This window comes from Scatophagus argus, chromosome 22 (genome assembly GCF_020382885.2).
Source record: "Scatophagus argus isolate fScaArg1 chromosome 22, fScaArg1.pri, whole genome shotgun sequence".
Classification (NCBI taxonomy): domain Eukaryota; kingdom Metazoa; phylum Chordata; class Actinopteri; family Scatophagidae; genus Scatophagus; species Scatophagus argus.
In genome coordinates, this window is record NC_058514.1 from 3,561,054 (window position 1) to 3,588,288 (window position 27,235).

A 27,235-nucleotide genomic window follows, 5' to 3' on the forward strand; every position below is an offset into this window, starting at 1 on the left:
ATTAGTAATCTGTAGTCGTTAGGCATTATGTGGTTGAAAAATGTATCCATGAAAGTGGACAGGCAGACAAAAGCCGGGAGAAAAACAACTCTGAGCACATTGCATGAAAAAAAAATACACATGAAACATGCTTTGAAGAGCCATGATGTGGATTTCTACTTGGAGAAATTTGTTGTCTGTTATTGCAGGTTTGACTATTGAGGAAACACTTTTATACAAAATTACACATTTGATAACCTCAGTTATCCAGTGAGTAAACAAGCACTTTGTTCCACTGAATTGCATGCGATGCTAAACTTTGCGGTGCCATGCTGAAAGCTACCATTGTGATATCCTCATCTGACTTGTTGCCTCATTTGCTCACATCTTGTTTTTCATCAGACAAAAATATGCATTTAGATCGTGAAGTCCCTTTTAGCGTCCCCCCCCCCCCCCGTAATTAAGATAGTGTCTAATGGGGAGACATTATTTAGGCACTGATTATGAAAAATATCTCTGCCACATATCCGTGCTTTTAATTACCAATTTAATTGACGTACAGCCAAAATTGTCATCGTTTTTAAATGAACTGCTTTTAGACGAGCTAAAAGGTGTAACATAGAAAAGGTCACACTGCTCATACAGACGGTTTAGAGAGACGTGTATGTATTTATAATCTACCTCTGGATCGTCATTACTCTCCCACCATTGCACATGAAAAGATGAAAGTGACTAAAAGTAATAACTGCATATTAAATGTTAAAGCGCTGCTAATGCTCCACAGTAATTTGATATTTTAATTTAGATCAGTGTGTTTTTTACATTATTTATATTCTTTCTCTTAAACGCATTTCAAATGTATAAAAACTACTGGGTGAAAATGAATGAGTGAAACTTCAGAATGTGCGAGTTACACGTCTTCAGATGACTAAAAAGCTGAGGCTGTCACAGTCATCCTTTGCACCTCATTACAAATCTTTTCTCTTTTGTTCTCTTTTGTAGGTTCCATCTGAGTAGGAGGTGGCAACAAAAGACCAAATGCCATGGATGTATTCAATTTCACCTACTGGAATGCCTCCGAAGGCAATGACACAGAAGTCGTGGAAGAGAGCGAAAGCGCCTACAAGACTGTGGAGGTGGTGTTCATCGTGTTGGTGGCTGGCTCCCTCAGTTTGGTTACAGTTATTGGAAATATCCTGGTCATGCTTTCCATCAAAGTTAACAGGAACTTACAGACTGTCAACAACTATTTTTTATTCAGCCTTGCATGTGCTGACCTCATCATTGGACTGTGCTCTATGAACTTGTACACAGTCTACATAGTAATCGGCTACTGGCCCCTGGGGCCGGTGGTGTGCGACCTGTGGTTAGCCCTGGACTACGTTGTCAGCAATGCGTCTGTCATGAATCTTCTCATCATAAGCTTTGACAGATACTTCTGCGTCACCAAGCCCCTCAGCTACCCTGTCAAAAGGACCACCAAGATGGCAGGAATGATGATTGCTGCAGCCTGGGTCCTGTCTTTCATCCTCTGGGCACCAGCCATTCTCTTCTGGCAGTTCATTGTTGGTGGACGGACTGTGCCTGAGAAGGAGTGCTACATCCAGTTCTTCTCTAATGCCGCTGTCACTTTTGGCACCGCCATTGCCGCCTTTTACCTGCCTGTCATCATCATGATCCAGCTCTACTGGCAGATCTCCAGAGCGAGCAAGAGCCGCGTGAAGAAGGAGAACCGCAAGCCGTCGGGAGTGAATCCAGAGCCCCTGTCGCCTGGCCAGAGGAGTAACAACACACCCAAACCCAACAATAACAATGTACCAGGAGAAGACACAGGTCGGCCCCAGAGCCAGTGCGCTGATGATGGAGCTAACCAGCATGATGGAAAGCTGCAAAATGGCAAAGGGCCTTCCTCGACCACTGCCGAGGGAGAAACCGAGGGTGACGAGGTGGCAAGGGAGAACTGCGCCCCCGGCGAAGAGAAGGAGAGCTCCAATGATTCAACATCCGGCAGTGTGGCTGCGTCCGTTCAGAAGGACGAGGAGGCGGCACCCTCCACCGCTAACTCCAGCGCAGAGACGAGCCAGCCACTCCCGCGTCAGCGAGCCAAGGCGGGGGCCTCCAAGCTGACCTGCATCAAGATCAAGACTAAATCACCCAAGGGTGACTGCTACACCCCATCCAACGCCACCGTTGAGATCGTCCCGGCCACTGAGCGGCAGAATCACGTGGCGCGGAAGATTGTGAAGATGACAAAGCAACCTCCCAACAAGAAGAAGAAAGCGGCGCCATCACGGGAGAAAAAAGTGACCCGCACCATAATGGCCATCCTGGTAGCTTTTGTAGCCACCTGGACTCCTTATAATGTGATGGTGCTTATTAACACCTTCTGCTCGAGCTGCATCCCCAACACAGTGTGGACTATTGGTTACTGGCTGTGCTACATCAACAGCACCATCAACCCGGCCTGCTACGCTCTGTGCAATGTCACATTTAAAAAGACATTCAAACATCTTCTCCTCTGCCAGTATAAAAATATTAGGTCAGCCAGATAAATATGAGAAGGAGGTGAAGTATGAACTGGTTGTGTGTGTGTGTGTGTGTGTGTGTGTGTGTGTGTGTGTGTGCGTGAAACAGGTTTGTGAGCATGATAAAAACTGAAAGAGTCCATTTGAAATTGCTTTAATCCACTTAATCATTTGTTTTATCATATTTCTCTCTCAATAACCGGTTGTAGCACTTTACACAAATTCAACTGATGCCAGTTGCATGAGATGTGTCGTGCAGAAGCAGCAAAGATAAGTAGGGTTGTGAAAAATTTCTGATTTATTCAGTGTAGTAAGCAAAGGTGTGTAAAGCAACTTGCTCAGTGACACTGAGCTGATAAAAAAAAAAAGAAAAGAAAAGAAGAGCGGAGGAAGATCTGCGCTGTACGAAAACACAAGACAACTTCAAAATGGGAAAATAGGGCTGACTGAATTTACAAACCTCAGAAGTTTGAAGTTCAGTGAAGATACCTGTAGATAACTGTACATATCAGTGTATACTCAATGTTTATGTGAGTGCACATGTGGGTGTGTGCTGGTTGCGAGTATGTGTGTTCACCCGCCTTCCTCCTTTTTTCTGTCCGTCTGTGGACCTCATCGTGGCACGTCCAACCAGCAACATGCACAGTAAAGTGGGGCAGCTTGTGTTGATTGCCTCTGACACACACACACACACACACCTCTGTCACATCAGGGCTGGATGCTGTCCCATCGACTGATGAGCCCCTCTGGGAAACGAGTCGCCATTAACACATGATAGATAAATAAATACATTAATGCTGCGTTAAGTGAGAATGTTTTTGTTGTTTGTTTTTTTTTTAGATTTCCATGATGGACGCACACTCAACTACAATTCAGTGTTTTGATTTGAAAGAACAGTTTGAAATTTTGGGAAATTTGCTTATTCATTATCCTAGTGAAGCCAGGACAAATTTAGCTCAGCTTAGCATAAAGACTGGGAGCATCAAACTCATTTTATCTCCAAAACCAAGTTGTGGTTTTACACGTGTTTATATGTGTGGGAATATTTTACTTTTTTTAAATTTAATTATTTTTGTTAGAAAGCAAAAATTCAGTAAGTCAGTGCACCTGGCAAAGAAATGATCCCTCACATAACCCATGTGAAAGCCATAACTTGTTGATTCCACATTTGGGTTCTTTATCAGAGAAAACTCACTCAGTATAACCTGCCGTGTATCATTAAAGAGTATCACCAAAAGAGTCTAAGAGCAACAAGAGTAAACAGCCTCAAAATAAAAAGACAAAAGTGAGATGAGATTGTTCAGTCGCTCTCTTTGATTAGCCAGCCGTTCAGTCCGCATCATGTCAGCTTTTACATCTGCTGACGGGGTGTTTGATGTATATTTTATGCTGTTTGTTAAGATGTTTGCTGTTCACCAGTGCTAACTCGGCGAGTGAAACAGGTGGCTGGAGCTCAGAGTCTGTGGCTTATTGCCGTCAGTGGGAAGGCAGTGTGTCGGGGGCTTTTACTTCCTTAAGTTTTTTCTTCTGTGTGTGTGTGTGTGTGTGTGTGTGGATGAATGAGAGAGGTCATTTGATTCATAGATTGATGCGTACTGTACTGATGATGATTGCGAAGATCTCTGTGTGTGTGTGTGTGTGTGTGTGTGTGTGTGTACATGCTGACATGTGTGTTTGCTCCAGGAGTGGAGTTTACTTCTGATCACGGGTCACGACTCTGTGATTTAAATAAGGGCTAGTTCCGCGTCTTTACTGTTTCTGTAAACTACCTTCTTCTTTCTCTCTCTCTCTTTTTTTTTTTTTTTGCTTTAACGAGCGAGTTAATTAATTCCATGTGAATCGTTATATTCTTAAATTAAAAATAATAAATAGTCGTGCTTATTTTAATCACAAAAGAAATGAGAAAACATCAATTTACTGTAAGACGTGTTCTGTGTATTCATGCATGTCATCCATCATTTCAACCTATTAGACAATTCTCAGTTACATTAATGTATGCTCACCAGTAGTAGTGATGAATATGCATGAGAATTTTCCATCAGGAGGCTGCCACGCTTGCTGGCAGGGGGGCTTTGCACAGAATTATGCCTGCAAAGACCAGCTCCTCAAGGCTGTCTCCTTTTTAAAGAGAGATGTGGGACAGATCCTATAATGAAAACTCACCATGAGGCTGATCAGATTACGGGACAACGTGGAACACCTACATTTGAGATTAAAGATTGCCCATTACACGCTCAGCTTGCGCCTGTATGCTGTGCAACCATGGCCCACTTAGTGCTCCACACAGCCCTGATCCTGTTATAGTCTCTGCCTCATATGTGAGGTCGTGAATGTAATGTAAATATCACATGTACATTCATTAGCTTCTCTTCTTGACTCTCTCCTCCACTCATTCTAGCCTCCCCCCTGCTATGTTACGCCCTACAGCTCCTACATGTGCAGAGACAGTATAGGATAAACATCCATGCGCTTGCATTCAAATTTCAAAGGTGTAGACACAAAAATGAATGACAAGTTTGCGAGTCCTTTGTGGGTCACCGACAGCAAAAATTCTGCGTTTAAAACATCTCGAGCGTGAAGCTGTACCTCAGTGGTTGAAGATATGTTCAAATTCTAAACAGGAAAAAGGAAATAGTTGCAACATCACATTGTAAGACTACTCTATTATTACTCCAGTCCTGCATTCAAAATTATATAAAATAAATTAGTTTACAGTCAAAATCTCAGCTGATCTGTTTCATCACATCAATGTGGATGTGCTTTGATCAGATTTGATTGATGGAGGCCTGGTGACTCGAGAAAACCATTCAGCCACTTGCCAGCAGTCATCAGATCTTGGTTCAAATGTTGCTAAATTCCATTTGGTCCTTACTTTTTTTCCCACCAATATTATTGCCTAATATTGTGGCATGTAGAAGTATAAAGTAGCTGAAAATGACAAAAATTAAAGTACAAGTACATTTAAAATTTTACTGTAGTATTTGAGTGAATGCACCACTGCTGCACGTACACGGATGGTGTGTGCTGATCTCTCCAAGCAGGAACTGAGGCATCCATCCAAGTTCAACATCCAACCATCCGTCACGGTGATAAGTCGAGCCATTTCTGTCTGACATCTGTCACACATCTCGGTGGTGGGTAAAGAGCCGTCCAGAATATCTGATTAATCTTTGCTAAGCTGTCGTTTGAGTGATACCAGCAGGAGAGTAAGTGGCTCACAGCTCAAGCGGAGGTCCAGGGGTCCCAGTTTGAGCAGCTGCTTGGGTGTTTGATGGAAGGTGATGGCAGTTTATCACCTCCTGGAGCGGGGAAAAGGCCAAGATGCATCTAAAAGAACAGAAGTGCTTACTGTGGTTATCAAGACGCCGTGCAACTTCAAACATCAGGAGCAAAGTTCTTCTAAACAGTCTCGTTCCTCTTCCTCCTGTTGCCAAGTTATTGGAGCAGACGAGAACAAAACATTCTCGTATCAGGCGTTGCCTTTTGTGTTGGAAAGTGAAACGGGGAGGGGAGTGTGGGGGTGTGGATGATGTGACACAAAAAAGGGGCTCGTGACATAATGTGAAAGCGTCGGTGGGTGACATTGAACGAGAACGGCTGTCATGCACGTGAGGGAGAAATGTGGCTGATCGCCCCTGAGGTGTACACTTTTGTACGTATGAAACAGATAAGAGAGAGAGAGAGAGAAAAGGGGTGAGGCGGGGTGGGGGTTTGTCAGTGACAAAATCCACAGCTAGAGGATCACGCTGCATGTGGACCATGTTTGGAGAAGTCGCAGCCGTTCTGGGCAGGTCAGCCAAGGGTTTTGCTGCAGGAATTTGAGCGTCCCAGATGAAACCTGCCGCCTGGTGTAAACACAGTGTGATATGGCACTGTTTACCATCGCTCCTGTGCTTTTATTGAGTCTCATTCTTGTGCTGCGCAATCAGAATCCACCATTTCTCACTGACTGTGTTTATTATGACCTTCATGTATCCATAAGTCCATTCTAATGCGTATAGGCCCACGAACAGGACGTGTATTGTGATGTTCATCTGTCTAATAGGACTAGAGTAAACATTGTCTCTATTGTAATCAACAGATCATAATGTGCCGTCAGAGCTAGCTGGGCTCCTCTTCATACGGCTTATGTCAAAGGGCTAAGCTCCTTTTACGGAGTACATGTGACATGTAACGTTTGTCAGAGACGACTTCAAATTTAAGGTTTCTCTGGCTTCGCTCTTGGGGCTGTTGCCGAGAATAATCTCAACAATCTTGTGCAGTCGAGCAGAAGTGAAGGCGCACGCAGCAGCCTGTGCATGCTGCGAGTTTTACTGGGAAAACTGTATATCGCCAGATTGTACAGAGCAATTTGAAGTGCCTTATCCAGAGTGACATACACAAATTGCTCTTTTACCCTGAAATCCCCCGCTGTATCCTGAGCGCGCCTGTGCTGAATGTTGTAGACGGTGCTGCAGCGTGGCAGCACGTTTAACAGCGTGTTATTCAGCCTTCCCAAATTAACTTTTTTTTCCACCCCCTTCTTTGTTAAAGATGTTGTGTTTGTCGGCTCTGAGCTCCCTTTACTTTAATTTCCATCTTAACAGCCGCGGCCTGATTGCAGAGGCAACGAAAGTTTGGACTGAACAATCTGAACTCATCATCTCGATGCCCTCTAAAATAATCTATCAAAAACTGTACAGTGTGCAGTCACAGCAGTGACATATTTCAATATTATCCTGGAGGCACAGTGGGCTATTTTGGGTGATTTTCCATCTGCTGTGTGTGTGTGTGTGTGTGTGTGTGTGCATGTGTCAACACATTTGTCATGTGGGAAATTGTGCTTTCCTGTGAAACCCTGCGTGTCTGTCATTATATGTAACATCAGTGCTGTTGTGTGTGTGTGTGTGTGTGTGTGTGTGCACGCGCATGCAGTTTACTGTGAGGTGTTCTAAATGGCATCCTCAGCATGAAGACATCAGATTGGACGAAACGTTGTGGCACACATCAGGGAAGACGCACACAGTGTGATTGTTTCTGTCATCACTCCTTCCTCTACAAACAGTCTTTCAATAGCAACAGGCTTCCAAAGACTCACTTAGACACAGCTTTGCGTGGTACTGGAATACGTATAAATACATAATATTGTACATTTTCTATCACATTTTGTAAACTTGTTTCTTTCATCATTGTACAAAGTACATATTTAGTATTGCAAACTGTTCAGTGTACAGACAGAGAGATTGTTGTTTGTTTTTTTGGGGTTTTTTTTGGTTTGAAATAAAAAATGTAATTTAACATCTATAAAGATGTGAATATTATGGTTTATGGAAGTGTTTTAAAGATGATGATTATAAAGTAAGAAGGTATAAATATTGTAAATGTGCATTTCTTGGGGGAAGATTTCTTAAGAAATGGGATTGCAGCCTTGCAAAATGAGCAAACGGATCCAAACTTTTAAATTTGGGAGCAGCGAACCAGGAGTGACTTTTACAGCCAGAAAAGGTGAGGAGAGAAAGAGCAAACCTGGAGCCCTGCAGCAGGACAAAAGCTAAAACTAGTTTCAAAATGACCCAAAGGCCCAGAGGCAAGTGCTTCATTTCACCTGTAAATTTACAAGGCCTCGAACTCACCTTGGAAGAAGCTGCTCGTCTGCTATTTCACCGGACACACTTTATAACTTTTGCAATTTTAACATCCTGAAGGTTTTTTTTTTTTTTGGTTTGTTATTTGTTTTTTTCCCCGGCCAAAATGTTGGGCGTTGAGCTGATTGACCCAGTGTGAACTTCAAGGGTGGATTTAAAACAAAATCAGCAAACAAGAAAAAAAGACAAAGAAAAAAAGAAAAATCAGTAGCCTGCTGCAAGTGTTAACGTTAAACACAAGTGTCCATTTTTCATTTGCTTCTGTATGTAGATGTTCATTGTGTGTTCACTCACTGTGGCTTGTGGCTTCTCTCGCAATAGGAAAAATAAATTTAAGAGTCTATTGTTTGCTTTGTATATATCTATATGACAATACATTATATGTAAGTCAGATGTGGTACATTTGAAATGTACATACACGTCTTCAATAGCTATTATCTGAATGTCCCCTCCCCCCAATCCCCCAAAAGCCCCCCCCCCACTATGATATTTCCTGTACACTAACAATGGTATTGATTTCCTTTTTGATGCATTCTTGATTGATTATTTGTTCTGGACAATGAATCTGAGTGTTGCTGTCACTGGCCAACCTCAGACACTGTAAGATGAACTGCATCAAGTGGTTACATTTGTGCCATATTCTCTCAGAATGAAATTCAAATAAAAATATATCAAAATGTGTAAGAAATCTTGGAGTTTGTGACGGTCAGACTACACGAGGTGAAAGAGAAACTACCTTTATTTTTTTTATTTTTGGAAATGTAACAGGAAACAAAGGAGAAAATGTTAAGGCCAGACTGAGAACTACAATAGTGAATATTTTAATTTTTTACAGCCAAGCTGGAGAGTTCAACTCAGTGGATATAAACTGAGGTACAACAGAGCAGCAGGAGGAAACAAACTAAAAACAGCATGCACACTCACATAGGTACAGTAGCTATCACATGCAGCCTCCAGAAAGTTTATCCTTACAAGAAATAAGAGAAAAATAAAACAGAGGAATGGCGGGAAACCGTTAACTTAAGCCACTTGAAAAAGCACAACCTTTTTTTTTTGCTCAAATTAATTAAGTGAAGATGTTTAGAGCTTCACTTTAAGCAAACTGCTTCATTAAGTCGGGGCACAGACCGAGAGTTTTTCAAATTAATTAGGCTATGCTTTGTATAACAAATCCTATCCAATTTGTTCTTAAGAAAATAATCCTAAAAATAGCATCATTAGGTACAAACACTAGTAAACAAATCTTTCCCATATTCATTATTCATCCCTACCGCTGAGTATTATGTCTCCTATCGCAACGTACAAGTTGTTTCTTATCAGATGCTACAAAGAAGAAAAAGTAAAACGCGTTGTCACTAAGAGTCATATTTCCACTGGCTTTGTCAAAGCTCTATAGGCTCCCTACTGCCAACCTACAGGACATATAAAGAGGAACCGTGTTGAAATAGGGCAGTAGACATCTTTCCACCCTCTTCCTCCTTCCTCCCCGGGACAAACATCCTCATCAGTCCATTTGGGCGCGCTCTCGCTTCTTGCCTTCCTTCTTTTGCTTCTTTGCATCTGCAGGCACAGAGGAGACAATACATTACAACCCACAGTGTTTACTCCACACAATTTCTGTGCCAGAGGTGATGTTTTTGAAAACAGGCAAATCCCATTGTGTGCATGAAGAGCACAGATGCCCCGCTTCAGATTGTAATAATCAAGCGTATGAGTTTTTTAATGAGGTTTTTTTTTCCCCCATGCCTTTAGCCAAAGAGCAGGTTTAGAGCTGTGACAGTGCACGCAGTCCCTCCTCTTGTTCTCTCCTGGGGAATGATTTGGTGGCTCGCTATATGCCCGCTTTATCAACTTCCCGCAACAGTGGATTGGTACCTGGCAGCCATGACAGAAGCCACAGTGCATGGTTTCCCTCTTCTGCTGTGCGGCCTCTCCGCTCTGGTGAACCGGAAGAGAGCACAACCTGCAGCACTTTGGCTAGCTAGCTCCTGGCTAGCTGTGTGTTGGACTGTCAGTCAGCTGGGCTGTTTGTGTGTATCTGCTAGGCTGTGTGCTTGTGTGTGTGTCTCTCAGTTTTAGTCTTTAAACTCAGGCCTGATGCAGATATGCATTACATACCCAAATCAAGACTTTTTGTGTTGAAATCAGATGATTCCTTCCTTTTTTTTCCGTGGCAGATATTTTGACATGTCACATTAGGAACAACCACAGCTGTTGCACTGAAAGCACAGCAATAAGGAGTTTTGTCTTTTAACTTCCTGCCTCCACCAGATTTGATAAAACTTAGTGTTACAGACTTTCATCCACAGCCTTTTATATTGCTATTGCTTTTATATTGCTAATGTAGACTTTCCTCTTAAGAGAGAGAATGTGGTATGAATGAAGAAGTTCTGTATGTTTGAGCAAATTTATGAAAAAAAATGCGTCTGTTTGTATTTCGTAGATCCTAGAAACCATTAATCTTCCCACAGTGTTTTCTAGCAAGCCTCTCAGCTTATGACACACTGAACAGAGATATCAGCCTGGATAATCCACACCCTTTTGTTTAGGCCGTGAATCCAACGCAAGTTCCTATTTCAGCACTTAACACCAAATTTAGATCCTCCCACAGCGCTTTTGTTTAGATTCACAACTCGACCAGCTTTATGTAAATGGAAGATGTGACCAAAAAGAAGCCACATATTTAAAATTAAAATTATTTTAAAATTAAAATAAAATTATTAGACACATGATAAAAGGTAGATTTGAACATAAGGGAAGTAATGTATGAAAAAAGCATCATAGTCTATCTGAGTGATGATATATAAAAAAGCTTGTCAATGCTTAAATCCTGAATTAATTTCTGTATGAAAGGATCAGCTTGAAAGGACAACTCAGAGATCCTCTAATGACATGCTGGCTGACTACGGTGTGCTTAGTCAATGAGATTTCAATAGTTTCAGCCTTTTAAGATTCTGAAAGTGCACCACACCAGAATCTTAAAAATCTGTTCCTGTCACCTCAACTGCAGACTTCCACGGGTATTAAGATCTTGACGTGCCGAGAGGGCTTGACCATGCAAATACAGAAATTGTTCTTCCAGCTGTTTTTGTTTGCTTGTTTTTAGCTGTTTGAATATTTTCTCTCTGTTTTTTCCCTCTCACCCTGTAGTCTTTGTCAGCATGCTCTGCTCTCCAGGGACAGAGATGGAGAGAAGGATTCATGCTCACTCTGTATCAGCTCCATATGTGAGATGGGGACTCGCATACCAGGCTGGAAGTGCTTTCTGTCACATTTGCACATCACATGACCCTTCTCGCAGTCCTTTCTGCGTTTCCTCCTTCTGCAACTCAAATGTGTCCTGAGCAAAATTACAGTTAATACTTATTTGGACCAAGCTTTTTTTTGTGCATTTTTTGACATTTGTTGAATGTGTACTTAATATGCAAAGTTACTGTAGGTGTCAAATACATTAAGTTTTTACAAACAAAACATCTGTAGAAGAGGATCCACTCTAAGTCCCATTCTAAGGAAAATACAATTCTTATGTAGACAAATAAATACATAATTACACAGACATTAATATGGAGTCGATCCCCTTGCTTTGCTCTAACAGCTTCCACTCTTCTGGGAATGTTTTCCACACAATTTTGTTTCTGTGGGAATTTTTCCTCATTCATGCAGCAGAGCATTTGTGAGGTCACACACTGATGTTGGACCAAAAGGCCTGGCTCACAATCTCCGTTCCAGTTCATCCCAAAGGTGTTGGATGGGGTTGAGGTCAGGGCTCTGTGTGGGCCAGTCAAGTTCTTCCACACCAAACTCATCCAACCATGTCTTTATGGAGCTTTGCTTTGTGCACTGGGGCACAGTCATGCTGGAATAGAAAAGGGCCTTCAACAAACTGTTGCCACAAAGTTGGAAGCATAGCATTGTCCAAAATGTCTTGGTATGCTGAAGCATTAAAATTTCCCTTCACTGGGAGTCAGGGGCCAAGTCAAACCCCTGAAAAACAGCCTTTGTCCGAATACTTTTGTCCATATAGCGTACATGTGAACCTATGAACAAAATGTCACATTTGCAGCAATGCGTACTAACTGCAGTGTAGCCCTCACAGGGAGACAGCCATTCTGATGGTCAAGAAAGTACTACATAAGTACATTTTACTTTCAGTTTTTCATAAGATTGAAAGGCAGAGTGTGGTGTCCCCCTCAGGACAATTTCATTGAGGTCATCATCTCATGGTGACTGATGGTCTGTCAGTGATGTCTTAGACGGAACAATCTGCCTAAGAAGGCAGAAAATTAAGCTATTACAAGTTAGTTATCTTTTACATAGATTGGCTGGCCGGCCTGAAAACTTCAGACTCTTTTCTGTACTTCAGTTTCTGTAATTACTCTCTGCCTTTTGAAAGGTATGGCTCTGAATTAATGTCTTCATATATAAACCAAGGCCGCACCTGTCTGTCCAAAAAGAATGACACAAGTAAAATGGCTCCAGACAAATGCAGACACGTCAGGAACATCTCTACAAAGCCTTTTGTGCAGCCTGAAATCAACTCCGGCATCCAAACGCTCCCTCACCCGTTCCTCACTTCCTGTTCTGCTGAAAGAGAAGGCGGGGACCTTGAGGTTTCTACAAGCATTCATGCTGTTTCATTTCTGTCACTCTTTGTTCTCTCTTTCGCTCCGCGGGGTCTGTGTTTCACCTGGGCTCGACAGCAAAGACACGCAACCCTGAATCTCAGATCGCTCCCGAGGCGCCTCTTAGCATTGTTTCCTCCAGAATCTGCAAATGACAGATGCTACCTCAGCCCAGACGAACCTGCTGCAGTCGAGGGAAACCTATCTCCCAAACCCAAGGTGGCTGCTCAGAATTGCAGATTTGGCCCAGCAGATCTCTGCTCCCAGCCTGTGGGGTTAGGTAGCCTCTCCTCTCTCCATCTCAGTCACTCCGAAGCCAAACATATCTTCTTTTTTTCATAAGCCCTCTGATCCCGCTGCTGTGGACTGTATCTCTGCCATCCCCTGACACACACAGAAAAGCACACACAATTCGCCTTCCTGTACACACCTCATTGTGCACAGCACCCCCTCTTTCTTTTCCCCAGTAACCTTTCTGCTTCCCAGGTCTTATCTTCCAACTGGCAGACATGGGAAATCGCTCCACACATCACTCAATCACATCGCTCGGATGGCGAGGTCTCCTTCTCCCAACTGCCTCCCTTCATCTCGGCCACTGTCACCGTGCTCTGCTTCTGTGCTGCTTACAGCTCTCACACTTCTTCAGCTGTCACTGAGCGCACACACACACACACACACACATCTGGCCCTCATTAGAACTGATGCGTGTAGGTATGCAGTCCTGCACACATGGCTGCAAACCAAAGACATTTTCACTTGTATGCACACACTCCCTTATGTGAATATCTGCATTTTCATTTGCATTTCTTAGCAGAAGAAGTTCATCATCTGCACTGGTATTCTTGGCAGAATGAAACGAGGAACATTTAAGAAGCAGCGTAACCATGCATCCTCCAGACGGACTCACATTTGGAGCTCACGCTTTCCTTCAGGATGTTTTTGAATTTCTGTGCAATACAAAGACAACCAAAAGGATCTGATGACGAACATTACATAAGTTTGAGATACCAGGATAGCAAAAGCAAAAAGTAAAACTTGGACTGTGCAACTGTGGACATTCAAACTCCACATCCACAGCTACACAGTCCAGCAACATGCGGTTAAGAGTGATGGAATGATGGAATATGCTTCATTCCCAACACCTCAAATGAAAGGAAACAGACGGGAAATACACAACAAATCCTCCAACTGTGACAGCAAAATATGTTTCGAACTGGCCTTTGCTCCCAACAGACCACAGTGATGATTCCTGAGGCCTTATTGGTCATTTGTCGCACACAATAAACCCACACATCTGTGTTTTAACAGTGGCACTCTGTCTGTACTGTATATTTGCTGAAAATCACAGAAAGTGTGCAGATGGCAAGTATAGTAGAGCTTGTTAAGAAACTTCCTGTCACGATACTTTAACGCTGTGCTACCGAGTGAAAAGTTTAACAGATTTCCTCCTTTGAAAGTCAAATAAAGTGTGGCATAAAATCGTAAGACAAACAGAAGAGCAGACAGATGTGTTACAGTTGGCAGAACTGCAGCTGCGGATGTCCTGTATCTTCAGACGTGCTCACGTTGCCTTATCTTGGTAATTTGAGGCTTGGCCTGACTGTGGCTGTTTGACGAAGTGACAGTAAGGTTAAGCAAACTCCATGTGCAAACCGTGTGTGCACACACGTCATCTGTGGAGCGTGATAAGAGGGCAGTTTATGACCACTGGCAGCAGTTCTGCACTCATTATAATCCTGTTTGGACAATGGGACATTCACAGTGGGTCAGTTACAGCCTTGTTTACATAATTAACAAAGGGCATCGACTCACTCGGAATGAAGCGAGAGCTTCTTATCACCAGTTTTACACCCATCTCTCCGGGCAGACTGTAACGTACTGCACTCTCTACATGCGTCCACATCGTTATTTACTGTTCTCCTGTTAGTTCAGTTCTTGTGTCAACTGGCCATTTCCTCAGCACATGGCAAGTGAGAGCAAAGCAGCTCCCTGACTGCAGTCCCTCTGACAGAACTGACGAAAGTTAAAAGCATGTAATTACAGTTGAATAGTGAGTTAACCTGTTCACCCCTGCTTTATCAGTGTCACTCAGAGCTTCAGCTTAGCACTTAAGTAGGTGGGTTTCCATCATGCTGATGGTGGCCTGACTATGAATTACAGATGGCAGAGTCTGAAATCTAAAATCATTTGACGCAATCAGTCTGAGATGTACCAGGAGACAACCGGCGATCGAACCTACACAGTAATTATCACAAAGAAGGTAGAAGAAGCTCACGCTCAAATACACCCTGATACCTATAATGACGCAATTAATCATAATTAATATTCAGATTTTCACCTCTGTGTTATAGCTAAAACATACTGAACTTCCAAAATGGCACAAAATACACAAGCTTGTCCAGAGGAAAGTCAGACACAGCTGAAGAAAGAGAGACATACAGTGGGTAAACACTCCCTTCAGCTATCATTAATTAAGCAAACACTTGTTTATGGTGTTTTGATATTGCCAGACAGTACAGGAATGATGCTTCTTGTAAATAATCAGTTTCCTTCTTCTTGGATCCGAAATGACATAATAACATTTGATTTCAAACTAGTCCAATAAGGCCACTATTGGGTTTTCGAAGACAGACTTAAAATAAACATATCTTAGGTAGCTTAATTCCTTAAAGTTGATTGTGTCAATGCATTTGAAAGAAAAAAGTCCTCTTTGACAGGGCATGGAGATTTTATATTTGTGAAAATCTGATGTCATCATGATGTAACGTCCATGGGTGAAGCGGGAACTCGTGGAGGGAGGGAGAAAGACTACTGCACATGTGCAATCGGGACCCAGGAAATCTCAAAGCCCTGTTTGGTGACGATGTATATTTACATAGTTTCACAAACTGAACAGTAAAATATCTCTTCACCTGCTGCCATATCTTTTAGGACATGGCGATTCCTCAGTGGATCTGTTGTCAACAGACTCAGCATGTCCAGCGAGAGTCACATTTTATCTGCTGATAATCAATTCCTCTCCGCTTACCTTGCAGCTTGGTCTTGGGGATCTTCCCACAGGGCTTGGTGGCTGTGACGGTGGCGGCGCAGTGCGCATCCATGAGCGCTCGCTTCAGCACTCCCGTCCTGTTCTTCTTGCCCGTCGCCAGATCGCACTCCCCCCAAGCCTCGAAGTTGTACTTGCATTCCCCTGTAGCACACAAAGAAACCGGATACGTAATTAGATGCTTTTGTTTAGTGAAGTAACTCTGAGGAGCCATAGTATGAGAGCAATCAAGCAGACAACCTGGTAAAATTGACACAATGTTTTAAAAAGCAGTCAATTGCAATCAGTCGTTGAAAGAAGTCCCTTGAGCCTGACGAGCTGTGCGTCATACACTTTGAATGGCTGTTTGATGAGTGGTTTTAATTTACTTGGCTGTTATCTCCTGCCTTTCCCTGTCCAAGATCCACAGAGTGAGTCCACCTAAAACCTCATCACCAGCCGCTCTTATTAGGAACAACATAAAGGGCGCTTATGGCTTTTAGCTAACATGAGCAGATGGTGCGTCGCAGTTTTGATCTTATATTTCCTATAGGATGAAAGCCGCTGACAGATGAGTGTAATGAAAAACAGCCTGGCTCCTGTTCCTCCTGGAAATAATGGACAGATGCAAATTAGCAGCAGATAAGTGAGAGCACTTTTCAGCAGCACCTCAAATAAACTTCACATGGCTGCTTTCATTTGATATCAAATTTAACCCAACATAAAGTCACCCCAGAGGGTGCAAGATTGCTCCAGAAAATAGCAGCAGTGGCTGATGTATATTGTGTGTGTGTGTGTGTGTGTGTGTGTGTGTGTGTGTGTGTGTGTGTGTGTGTGTGTGTGTGTGTGTGTGTGTGTGTGTGTGTTGTATGTCCGTGTCTTTCATATCTCCCTCCATTATTTTGTTGCCACTCTAGCCGGGCTCCCTCGAGGCTGTGACACTCATTCCTCAGCTTCCTCTCACATGAAAGCGTTGGACCCCTTGTCACTGCCTCTGAGATCCCAGGGTGCCCATCAGAGGAGGGGAGAGGGGAAGAGAAGGGGTGAGGGGAGGAGGCACAGAGAGCGGAGAGGGGGAGTGACAGGGCCATTGTTGCAAGAATCCTACAGGGACTTCCTGAGCATCCACCTTTAAAACCCTGTGCCTCCATAATTTGTCTCTGAGAGAGAGAGCTTCCTTGCTGGCTCCTGGGAATCTGGCAGGCAGCCCACGTCCTCCTTAAGGTGTCACATACAAGTAGGCCAAAAAAAAAAAAAAACCATACACCCACTCATAACCAACCCTACATCCCAACAGATCCACATATAGATTTCAGAATGACTGGAGAAGATCTGATCATTTAGAAATTTTCTCTGCCTTTTTATGAATTTTAAAATCCATTTCAAACTCAAGTCTGGTCTCCTTTCCTTTATCACTTATTGCCTGTTTGGGGGGACTTTTTCATGTGGTTTGTTGGAGCCCGGCCTCATCCCCATAGCATCAAATACCGCACGTTTTGGCACGTCCCCGAACGTCTCATACAAACCAGAAAGGACTCGACAAAGCATCGGTAACTGACAAGCCAGGACGAGAACGCATCTGTATTTTCTAGAGGTCCATTAGCTGTAGTGTTGGTCGTATCGCATCAGCTGCCCCACACAGTTGTCCTCTTTTTTTTGGGCCACGCTGCTGGCAACCTTGGCTCTGCAGCATCGTGCACACCCTCCTATTTAAAGCACAACATTTATACTCTCCCTGCATTGTTGTGTCGCACTCCTGTGAGTTGCATTTGGGTCATGTGCTGAAAACTTAAAAACCTACTTTCCACTTGTTTGTTTTAAGGATGTTTTGTAGTTTAATAATGTAATCAGATGTAGCAGCTTTGCCAAATCTTCCACACTTCAGATCGCGTCCCATAATTCCAAGGTTGCACTTTATTTTTAGTTTTTTTAACAAGGATCTTGTAATAGTACATGAAGCCACATAATGTTGTTCCTTTATGCAATATGCTGCATACCAGTGCTTAGCTTACTACTCAAAATGGTCCTTATATGAATGACAGACACTTTTAATGAGCGGCATCACGTCAGAGTCCAACTTTGGCTGTCAGGATTAAATTGCAGGGTCTTTTCACACCAATTCTGACACATTTTGTGTAGGCACCAAATGGTGCAGTATTTGTTTATCTTTTTAATTGAAAAAATGCCCAAAATAAAATTTACTGGCTCAGTCTGCAAGGATTTTCAGCCTGTACAACACAAGAAGGGCAAGTTCACTGTTTCTTTTCTCTTTTGTTTTTTGTTTTGGTTTTTTTACAATCTAAAGGCCAGAGGCGTGTAACTTATTGTCACCTCCCCCAAAACTTTGCTGCTATAATCTATATAGCCAGTTAGCAGGACCATTATATCCTGCAGTGTGTTCATCACTCGTGACAGCCTCATTGCAGAGCAGCAGGCTCCTGCCTGACAGGCCTTACTGGTGGAACAAAAGTCCCTGAGGCTTGTCACTGTAAGACATTTCAGCTGTGAAGGCTGCACAGTCTCAAACCCAAAAAAAGCAAACAACAAAGCGGGATGATTATTCCTGTGTTTTCCATGACGATGTATCACGTCCTCAGCAGACATTTCTGCTGTACCTCTAATTAGCTAGCTTACTAATTCCTATTGTGAAAATGGGACTATTGTTCATGTGAGTGACAGGCCGGCATACATCATGGAGAGGGTGTGGGCTGACAGGGATGGAAGCCATGCGGTTGTACAGAAGGAGGGAAGTTCTCTGGATCTTTCGGTGGTTGTGGACTATTTAAATTCTACTTAGAGGTAGACATGTACTAAGACATATCTGGTGAATTCTGAACAGTCCCACCCTCACCTCCAAACTTCTTCTTCCAGTTGCAGGGGATCTTGCAGCGTTGGGTCTTGATGGTCTGCTTGCAGTCGGTACCGGTGCGCGTTCCCTCCCGGGTGCCGAGTCCACAGTCGCCCTCGTTGGCTACGCACACGCTCCACTGCCACTCCCCGCAGTCCGACTTGCGCTCCTTCTTTCCTGCAGGATCAAACGCACAGCAGTTCCTTACAGCCTTCTAACGTCATCGTCAGAGTTCAAGCTCAACTCAGCTGCCAACTCTTGCCGCAACAAGTCTCACAACGTGCATTTTGACTGCAGGTCCTTCAGTTCAATGCCAACCGTTTTTTTTTTCTGAATTAAATATTCATATATAAATATTGAAGCTGTGTGGCCATGCAAGGAATTTAGCAGGTCAAAAAATTTTGAGCTTTTTGCCTTGTCAAGTTCAAGTCATCTGTTAGAGGGGGAAAGTTTTAGGTCCAACAAGACACAAAAGTCTCACATCTGCAGCTCTGGCTATAAAAACTGTTTTTTTTTTAAAAAAAAAAAATTCTTATTTTAATAAAAACAAACTGAAACTTCCAGTGTTTATTAAAGTATTTACTCCCTCTTGGGCTTTTTCAAATTATTTCAAGGCAGATGTAATGGGTTTATGTGCTTGTACTAATTTCCAATGCAAATTAACTTTTTTCCCCCTTACATTTAAATTAGGCTAAATCTTGTTTTCTTTGCCCAAGTGGGAGTTATCTAACTTCTTTTGCCTTCCTTGCAAGATAGCGCTATTTGTCTCTGGTAAATTCTCAGAGACAAATTACTTGGACCCCAAAGGCTATTGTTTCATTTTCATGTTGTGTTTTTAAGAGTTGTGTCCAACTAAATAAGATGTGAAGGGGGACATTTCCCTCAGTGCAGCCTTTTGGGAAGTGATAGTGCATGTCACTCCTTTGCATGAGAAAAAGTCTTGTTTTTATGTTGAGGAGATTAATTGGCAGACATTTCCACTCTGTCACCAAACAAGCTGAGAAATGCCAAGTCAAAGGGTTCCTCACACGTCTGGATGAGATGTGACGAGCTGGGATGAGAACATGCCGCTCCCGTTTCGTATTAATGCGCTATATAAATGCAATCTAAACTTGCAGAGATAGATTGACTCTCTAGATTTTTCTCTTAGCTTTGCAACATTCACCTTGTTTCTCTGCTTTGCCTCCTTCAGCTGCCATCGCCGTTAGCACCAGGAGTGCTATCGCAGCCACCCGTGTCCACTGCTTCTGTCCATTCATTCTGCAAGAGAGCCAAGACGTTAGGGGAGAACCCTGCTTTCTTTACATCGTCAGAAAAGTCTTATCGGCCCTGTGCTGTTCAGTGCAAATTGAACCAAGTTTTTCTGGATGGCGTCCCTTGTTTTTTGAGAACTCTCTAAAAATGTGCCTGACACATTCAGCTGTTTGAAGGAGGGAGAGTAAAAAAGAAAAAAGAAAAAAAGAAAAAGCAATAGTTGTCCCAGGTCTCATGAGACAGAGGAATAGCCTGGGGAATTTCCATCTCTCTCATCCACTGAGCTGGATTCCAATATCAACATTTTGATTGTCTGCACTGTGTGCCACTACACTGTCAGTCACAGCTGCGTTTGCTGTCAGTCCCTGTGAAAGCTTGTCACGAGTAGATAAAACATACCGAGTTTGATTTGATTTGCCGAAACTTTAGTCTCTGTAGTTTCAAGCAAGCAAAGACAGATTCAAAATTACCGTGCTGATGATGTTAATTATGACAATAACAATTTTATTTATTTATTTATGGAATATCAGTGCAGTTAAGTGAATCTTTGCGCTCATAAGTTTGAGGCTGCCTGTCAAATTAGACATTATTCATTACTCGTACCTCCTCCGTAACTGGCGTGTTTTTGCGAAACACAGTTTGCTCCTTGATTCTACAACACTGACACTAAAAACTTGCTTGTTGTTTTCTGACAGTTAATTGGGAGTTTCTGAATGAGTTTCCATTCACTGGAGCTGGTACTGATCTCATTAAAAGGTACCTGGTGGGGTCCTTTCATGAGTGGGTCCCCGTGTTGTTTGTCCTGTGCACACGCAGGAGGATTCGCGGTTTCACATCACTCGTTCGATCGACAGGTGGTGATAAGCAACCCGAGGAATGTGCCAACAAAAGGCAGAGAAGAAGAGCACAGCTTGAAGTCAACACGGATGTGAACAGCACCGTTTCGGGATGTTCAAAAACATCTTTTCTGTTTCTATTGAACATTCAATGTGTTTAGCAGAATGTGAACTGAAACTTTGTGTGCAGAAAGCATCTTTAAGGGGACTGAATCCATTTTCAGATTCAGTGTTTCAGTCATGGAGGGCAGAATGTCATTGTAATCCCTTGTCTCTTGTTAACTTTGATTAAAAATGACTTCTAAAAATGAGTCCCACACAGTGAGTTTAATTTGGAAAAGAGTGTGTCAGGTCGGTGCTCTGTGTTCAGGTGAATGTGTATTTGGGTGGTCTTGTGTCATCTTTAATTTAGGATGATGCAGAAGTCACAAATAGGGAATAAAATAAGGACTATTCATTTCAGTATTCACTGCAAAAGTTTTGTGCTGAGTCCAAACTGGCTGCAATAGCTACTTAGGATTACACCTGCTGCACAAAAGTGAGAAAAGAGCAAGACAGCTCAGAGGCCTCGATTATGTTGTCCCTGTACAATGAATTGTCATGATTATTTGTTGTCTGTCTCTTCACTATTTTACTGTTTGCACAAAGCTGCTGACATTTTATTGGGTTTAAAAAGAAAAAAGAATTCAGAATCTGAATTTAGCTCTTGATCCTCCAGCTGGTCCTGGAACAGCAGAAAACTGTTACTGTCACTATCACCAGCCTAATGCCCTGCGAGGAAATTATTACAGAAAACCCACTCGCTTCCAGCTTCTCCGCTTCTTCTCTTTTGTCAGAGTGAAATCCTCTTCCAGAAGGTGTCCTCTGAGAGGACTGACAGCATGAGACTGAAGCAATTACCTGGTTGATGCTTAAAAAAACCCCCACTAAAATTCCTGTAGAAAGGTTTAGCCTGGCACGGAAATAATATCCATTTTAATTAATCACGAGCTGGCTCTGAGCGCTGTTCCTCATTGTGGATTGGACTTACATCCCCGACATTGAATTTCTCTAACTTAAGACGTCACATAATTGAAGTCTCAGTCTGTTCAGATGACGGTGGAAGTTTCTGAAATTAAAGTCACTTATTCAGACCTTATTTTTAAGTATTCCATGTTATTGTGGCCCATTTTGCCTCAGGTTTTCTTTTGTCTCCCTGCACTCATGAGCCTTGTAGCAGCGCCTGTAATCTGCCTGCCAGAGAAAGTCGTCTGAATCCTTCACATGTTGGATTTTGTACTTTTCCGATTGTGGCGTTTTTTGATTAAACACTTCAGACTCCCATCTCCTAGTTTTTTGTTGTTTTTTTTTTTTTATGTTGACTCTTTTTGAGATTCCAGACTCATCTCCATAACCCCAAAAAAGAAGAAAAAACCCACTGAATCCCAACTGTGAGAAGTGCATACAATGAGCTCTGAGAGTTTCAGAGAAAAAAAAAAAGACACTGAAAGCTTCCCCGATAAAGATCATTTTCCAACAGAAAGGCATTGTGGCCTTTCAAAAGATAAGAAAGCTTTTTCCTCAGTTAGTCACACACGCACAGCGATGGGCTCTTGGTGCAGTGCAGGCATAAAAGGAGATGGGGTTGATGACTTTGAATGAGCACACCATACAGTAGGTTAAAGAAAGAAAGAAGTGTTGGAATTAAACCGATTTAACCGTTTCCTGTGTGGCTGGAGAATCCTCGGAGACGACGACGTTCCTCCGCCTCACGAGGTCAATAAATTCAACAGAAGTCGCTCCCAGCCATGTACCTCCTATTTCCAGAGCATGACAGCACCTATAATGGATGACTGGCTATCATTCACCAGGCATGTGTGCTGTGCCTGTGTAATGCTTTGATAAGAAGCACTGAGGGATTGCCAACTTAAAGGACGTCCACTTGCGCTTTTCCGTAAATGCTCTTCCCTCTTTTTACGTCAGCGTTTTTCCCTTCTGAGTCTTGGTCCCTGGCAACCAGACGTCGCCTCATCCCAGTGCTGTTTTGTTAGAAATGTTTCTCCTGTTTTTATGCCGAGGAATTACTGATGGACTATATGAGACATATTTCAGTGATCTGCTCAAGGTGATGCCCAAGTGGCTGGACACAAGAGAAAAAAAGAGTTATCAGTCATTGTTCAACTTGTTCCCAGACTCTAGCTTGGATATTTGGTACAGGATATTTCCACACCTGAATGGTTTAGTGAAGTGGAACTCAAAGAAAAAGATGAACTGGAATGTAGATTGTGAGCCAGGCCTTTTGGTCCAACATCACTGTCTGACCTCACAAATGCTCTGCTGCATGAATGGGCACAAATTCCCACAGAAACAAAAACTTGTGAAAAGTCTTCCCAGAAGAGTGGAAGCTGCAAAGCAAGGGGACCGACACCATATTAATGTCTGTGTATTTATGTATTTATTTGTCTACATAGTGTAAGTTTTTAGAATTGTGTTATTTTGCTTAGAATGAGACTTCTACAGATGCTTTGTATGTGAAAACTTAATATGCAAAGTTTCTGTAGGTGTCAGATACATTAAGTACACATTCAACACTCCAAAATCTTGTTGAAAGCCTTCCTGTAAGAGCGGAAGCTGTCAGAGCTGCAAAGCTGTCTGTGTATTTAGAATGAGATGTTGGTCTAATGGCCAGGTGCAACAAAGCTTTGGTCTATATAGTGTATTTCACTCTGCCTCCATTAAAGAAGGATCCAGATGAGATTACATTAAGCAACTGCTTGCAATTAAGGTCAGAAACACAGTAAAGTTTAAATGTAGAAACTGAGAGTTCCCACTGAGCCACAATGGAAACAGGAGAACTGAATGTTTGCAACCCTCCCACCGAGGGTTCACTTGGGATGGAACATCAGAAGCATCCAGTGGCCAATGTGGTTCAGGAGCCTGTGAGAATTAGTCCCATCAAATCCTCACTTTGCCCCATTGATTCAGACTCAGCTGTGGGTTCCTGGTGAAAGGAACGGAGGAGGAAAGTCAATACTGGCCACAAATCGATGCACCTTCAATGACTCCTTGTGTGTTCCAGCGAATAAACACAACACTCTCCGCCACTCTGCAGCACAGATAAGCACTCTCTCTCTCATTAGGTCTGACGTAATCCAGGTCCAATACATGAAGGAGAATATGATGATATATCAGGTCCTTCACTTGCATCTCAGAGAGGCAGGAGGTGATGGAGTCCGTGGTGCAGGAGTAAAGGAGAGAGCAGTTTAATGGCTCAATTATAAGGCTGAAGAAAAGGTGAATTAACTTGGGTTATTAGATGTTCTGGCTGAGCGAAAAAGATTTCCACCATTATCGCTTCATGAAGAATAGATTTTGATTTCTTTCATTTTAAACATTTCCCTCTTAAAATCCAGTTCTTAATCGGGGAACTTCTGAATGCATATGAGGAGCACGTATTTAAAGCAGCAGTCCCAGTGTGGTGTGTTAATGACGAACACAAATATTATCATAACACACATGTATGCTTTTAATATCACTTAGCTGCACATGAATTATACATGTTTTTTTAATAAGTCTTTGCCCCTGGCGGGAACTAATCAAAGAGTGTAGCTTCCAGAGGCAAGTCTTCCCCAGCTCTCTCTGACTTTATCATGCAATACTTGGTTGTGTCAATATGAATTTTTATGTCAGGATTTATTTTAGAGAATGTTACTTAAAATACACATGCACATCTGGTTTGAGCAGAGACCTTAAGGTGGAAATGATTTATATTTTTATTATAACAAACAGCAAAAGCTTGTAGTGTTGAACCTACAGAGAATTGTCACCCGAATCTGCAGCTCATCGCTCTCAGCTGTCCGGTCTGCAAATGTACTTCCTGTGATCGCTGTCATCGGTTTTGTTGCATCTCTACAAACCTCCTCAACACTACCTGATCTGCACCAGACATGTAGGTAGTAGCTAGCTGATGAACACAACAGAGCTGGTAGAGGCCAAAGACAGTGCAAAAAGAAAGTAAATATTACACAAGGTGACCAGAAACCACAACTGCTGGGAGTGTAAATGTAAATGACAGAAAACGTGTTGACTATCAAGTTTGCCACATGAACTTAAAGGTTGATGTGATGATGTGAAATGTCACATCTTGTTTCTGCTGCCCCCAAGTGGCCAAAAAACAAGCTATTGAAATATTTAAGCATCTTAACTTAGAACACTTTCTTAAATAAAATGTATATTTCAGGATATTCTAAGTAATTTTTTCCTATATTTTTCTTGAGATGAGGACTGAGAAGCTCCCATATTTACATTCCACTGAAGTAAAGTGAGCACATCTTTGAATCCTGAGCTAACAATAACCACATTTTTTGCTCTACTTCCATTACAAGTGGAGCCCTCTTAAAGGGCTCTCAAGGCACAGTCACTCACCTCTGAGTGTCAACATTTGCATGTATACATGCTCAGTCAGTCATAAAGAGCCCATGATTTCATTAAATCTTCAGTGACAAATGGAATAGCAGCTAAGCATCTACGCGAGCAGCTGTGCATCGAGCCGAACATACAACACATAACTACTGTGCTGTTTCACACAGCCTGCAATGGGGGACAAAACCTGATTGCAGGGCAGACAGCGACAAGCCACCACACTCCTATCTCATCTGCAAAGTAAAGACAGGGATGGCAGCCAAACATTTCCATGACGTAAGGCTGGATCCACTGTATAACACTGAACAACAGGCGGGCGAGAAGAAGAAGAAGAAAAAAAAACAGAACCCCAAAAGGAGAAAGTTGTGGATGGCAAAAAAAAACAAAACAAAAAACATGCTGCAATAAGCTTTTTTCCCCCTCACTTCTCCCGCCAGCCTTTCCGTCTTTTTACAGCCACTTTCAGTTTTGGAGGTACTTTTCACATGAACGTGCAGACGGAAGGAAGTAAAGGCCTGAAGTAGCTCAAGTCTTCCGCCCACAGCTCTCTTTCAAGTGGGAACCACTGGTCTCGCATGGGAAAAAGTCACAGTGGTCTGTCATAAGCGCAAATACTGTCCCGAAGAAGAGAGAACGGATCTTCACTCATCCCTTCACTATGAGGCAGGTAAGCATCCGACTCAGATCTTTGTCCCAGGAAGACACAAACATACACAGCTGAGGAAAGGACTCGGCCTAATCGTAATATAAATGACAGAGTCCATAAAACAGGCAAAGAACTGCTGTGTGCATCTGAGTGTACCTGTACACAGGGGCTGGACTGGCCATGGCGAGCGCTGAGAGAAAAACGGCGACCTGCCTGGCCAGCATTAAAGACGCTAAATGAAGCATGTGAATCACAGAGGAGACAACGCAGGGCGGACAGGACTTCAGATGGTACGATCCATCCGTCATCGCACGTGAAGGGTCGCACCCACACGCACATCGACGCAACGCTCAGTCAGGGCATGCCGTGCCCGTGGCTCAGCAGTGTGGCGAGAAGTGGCCAGCAGGAAAAAGAGATGGAGAGAGAGCTGAGAGGGAGAATATTAGGAGGAAAAAAATTACACAAGTCATATCACAGCCACCATTCATGAGCACAGTCTTGTGTCAGGCGGACGTATCTGACCCTTTAAAGTTCAAATTATTACAAAAACTGAGTTTAGAAACATCTCACGTAAGGATGTCTTTGAGGACATTTCAGATATTTTGGAGAGGGAGTAGGGGGAGAACAAAAAGAAAGCACATTTTATTGACAGACTTTTCTTTATGCTTCACTGTTTGTTTATCTTTAGTCTCAGAGAATACAGCACTGCTGTGTCCTTGAGAAAAAGTCAGGCAGAAAAATCCACTTCTGAGTGGCTTTCCCATCTCAGTAGTTGTGATTTAGAAGAGCAGCGAATGCCTTGCCTAGACACGGGGCATATTGAAAGGATTTATTTGGGAGTTTCTCGGTCTGTGTGTTCCTTGAGATGGGCTTTGGAGATATTGTAGCTCAGATGAAATGAGAAGTGTATTGACTACAAGACAAAGGCGGGTCTTCAACCACAAGAAAACAGCAGATTACAAGTGTAAAGAAAAGAGCCGTGTGAAGGCGTATAGATAAATATATGCCAAATCATATAGGAAGGAAGCCGCCCGGTGCAACAATACCTCCAGGTCTGATAATGACTGCCATTGAAGAAAAGTGACTAATTTCTCATGGGGCCGTCGGATGCCTTAATTGAAGTATGCCACTATTTCTCATGTGTTTAGGTGCAGATGATTAGAGGAAAATGCCACACGTTTTCTGACTTGTGTTTTGTAAAGGTCAGACAGTGGGGGAGAGAGAGAGAGAGAGAGAGAGAGAGTGTGTGTGTGTGTGTGTGTGTGTGTGTGTGTGTGTGGAGAGGGTCCCTGCTATCTCTCAGAACAGCCCTGAAGGAGCCCCCGGGGAGCCGCCGGGCTCCGGAACAAAAACAGCATGTGTGGCACAGTGTGTGTGTGTCTGTGTGTGTGTGTGTGTGTGTGTGAGGCCAAGTCTTGAAAGCAGAACTGAGTTTGAACGGCGATGCAGAGGGACGGTCTTGTTTAATGATAAAA

The 27,235-nt window shown here is 42.9% G+C and overlaps 2 protein-coding genes across 4 annotated transcripts in view; one reads left to right on the top strand and one right to left on the bottom strand.

Moving 5' to 3' along the window:
* chrm2a (cholinergic receptor, muscarinic 2a) overlaps positions 1–8,803 on the top strand; it is a 66,774-nt gene extending 57,971 nt beyond the window's left edge. For all 3 annotated transcript variants that reach the window (XM_046379153.1, XM_046379155.1, XM_046379154.1), the window contains one exon: positions 982–8,803. In XM_046379153.1, coding sequence (XP_046235109.1) covers positions 1,023–2,531 — 1,509 coding nt within the window. In that variant the 5' untranslated portion in view covers positions 982–1,022 and the 3' untranslated portion in view covers positions 2,532–8,803. The remainder of the gene's footprint in view (positions 1–981) is intronic.
* A 46-nt stretch (positions 8,804–8,849) lies between these two features.
* ptn (pleiotrophin) overlaps positions 8,850–27,235 on the bottom strand; it is a 35,987-nt gene continuing 17,601 nt past the window's right edge. The window contains exons 2-5 of the mRNA XM_046379648.1: positions 19,789–19,883; positions 18,627–18,800; positions 15,779–15,940; positions 8,850–9,688 (exon numbers count right to left, since the gene is read on the bottom strand). Of these exons, the coding sequence (XP_046235604.1) occupies positions 9,633–9,688; positions 15,779–15,940; positions 18,627–18,800; positions 19,789–19,882 (486 nt within the window). The 5' untranslated portion in view covers position 19,883 and the 3' untranslated portion in view covers positions 8,850–9,632. The remainder of the gene's footprint in view (positions 9,689–15,778; positions 15,941–18,626; positions 18,801–19,788; positions 19,884–27,235) is intronic.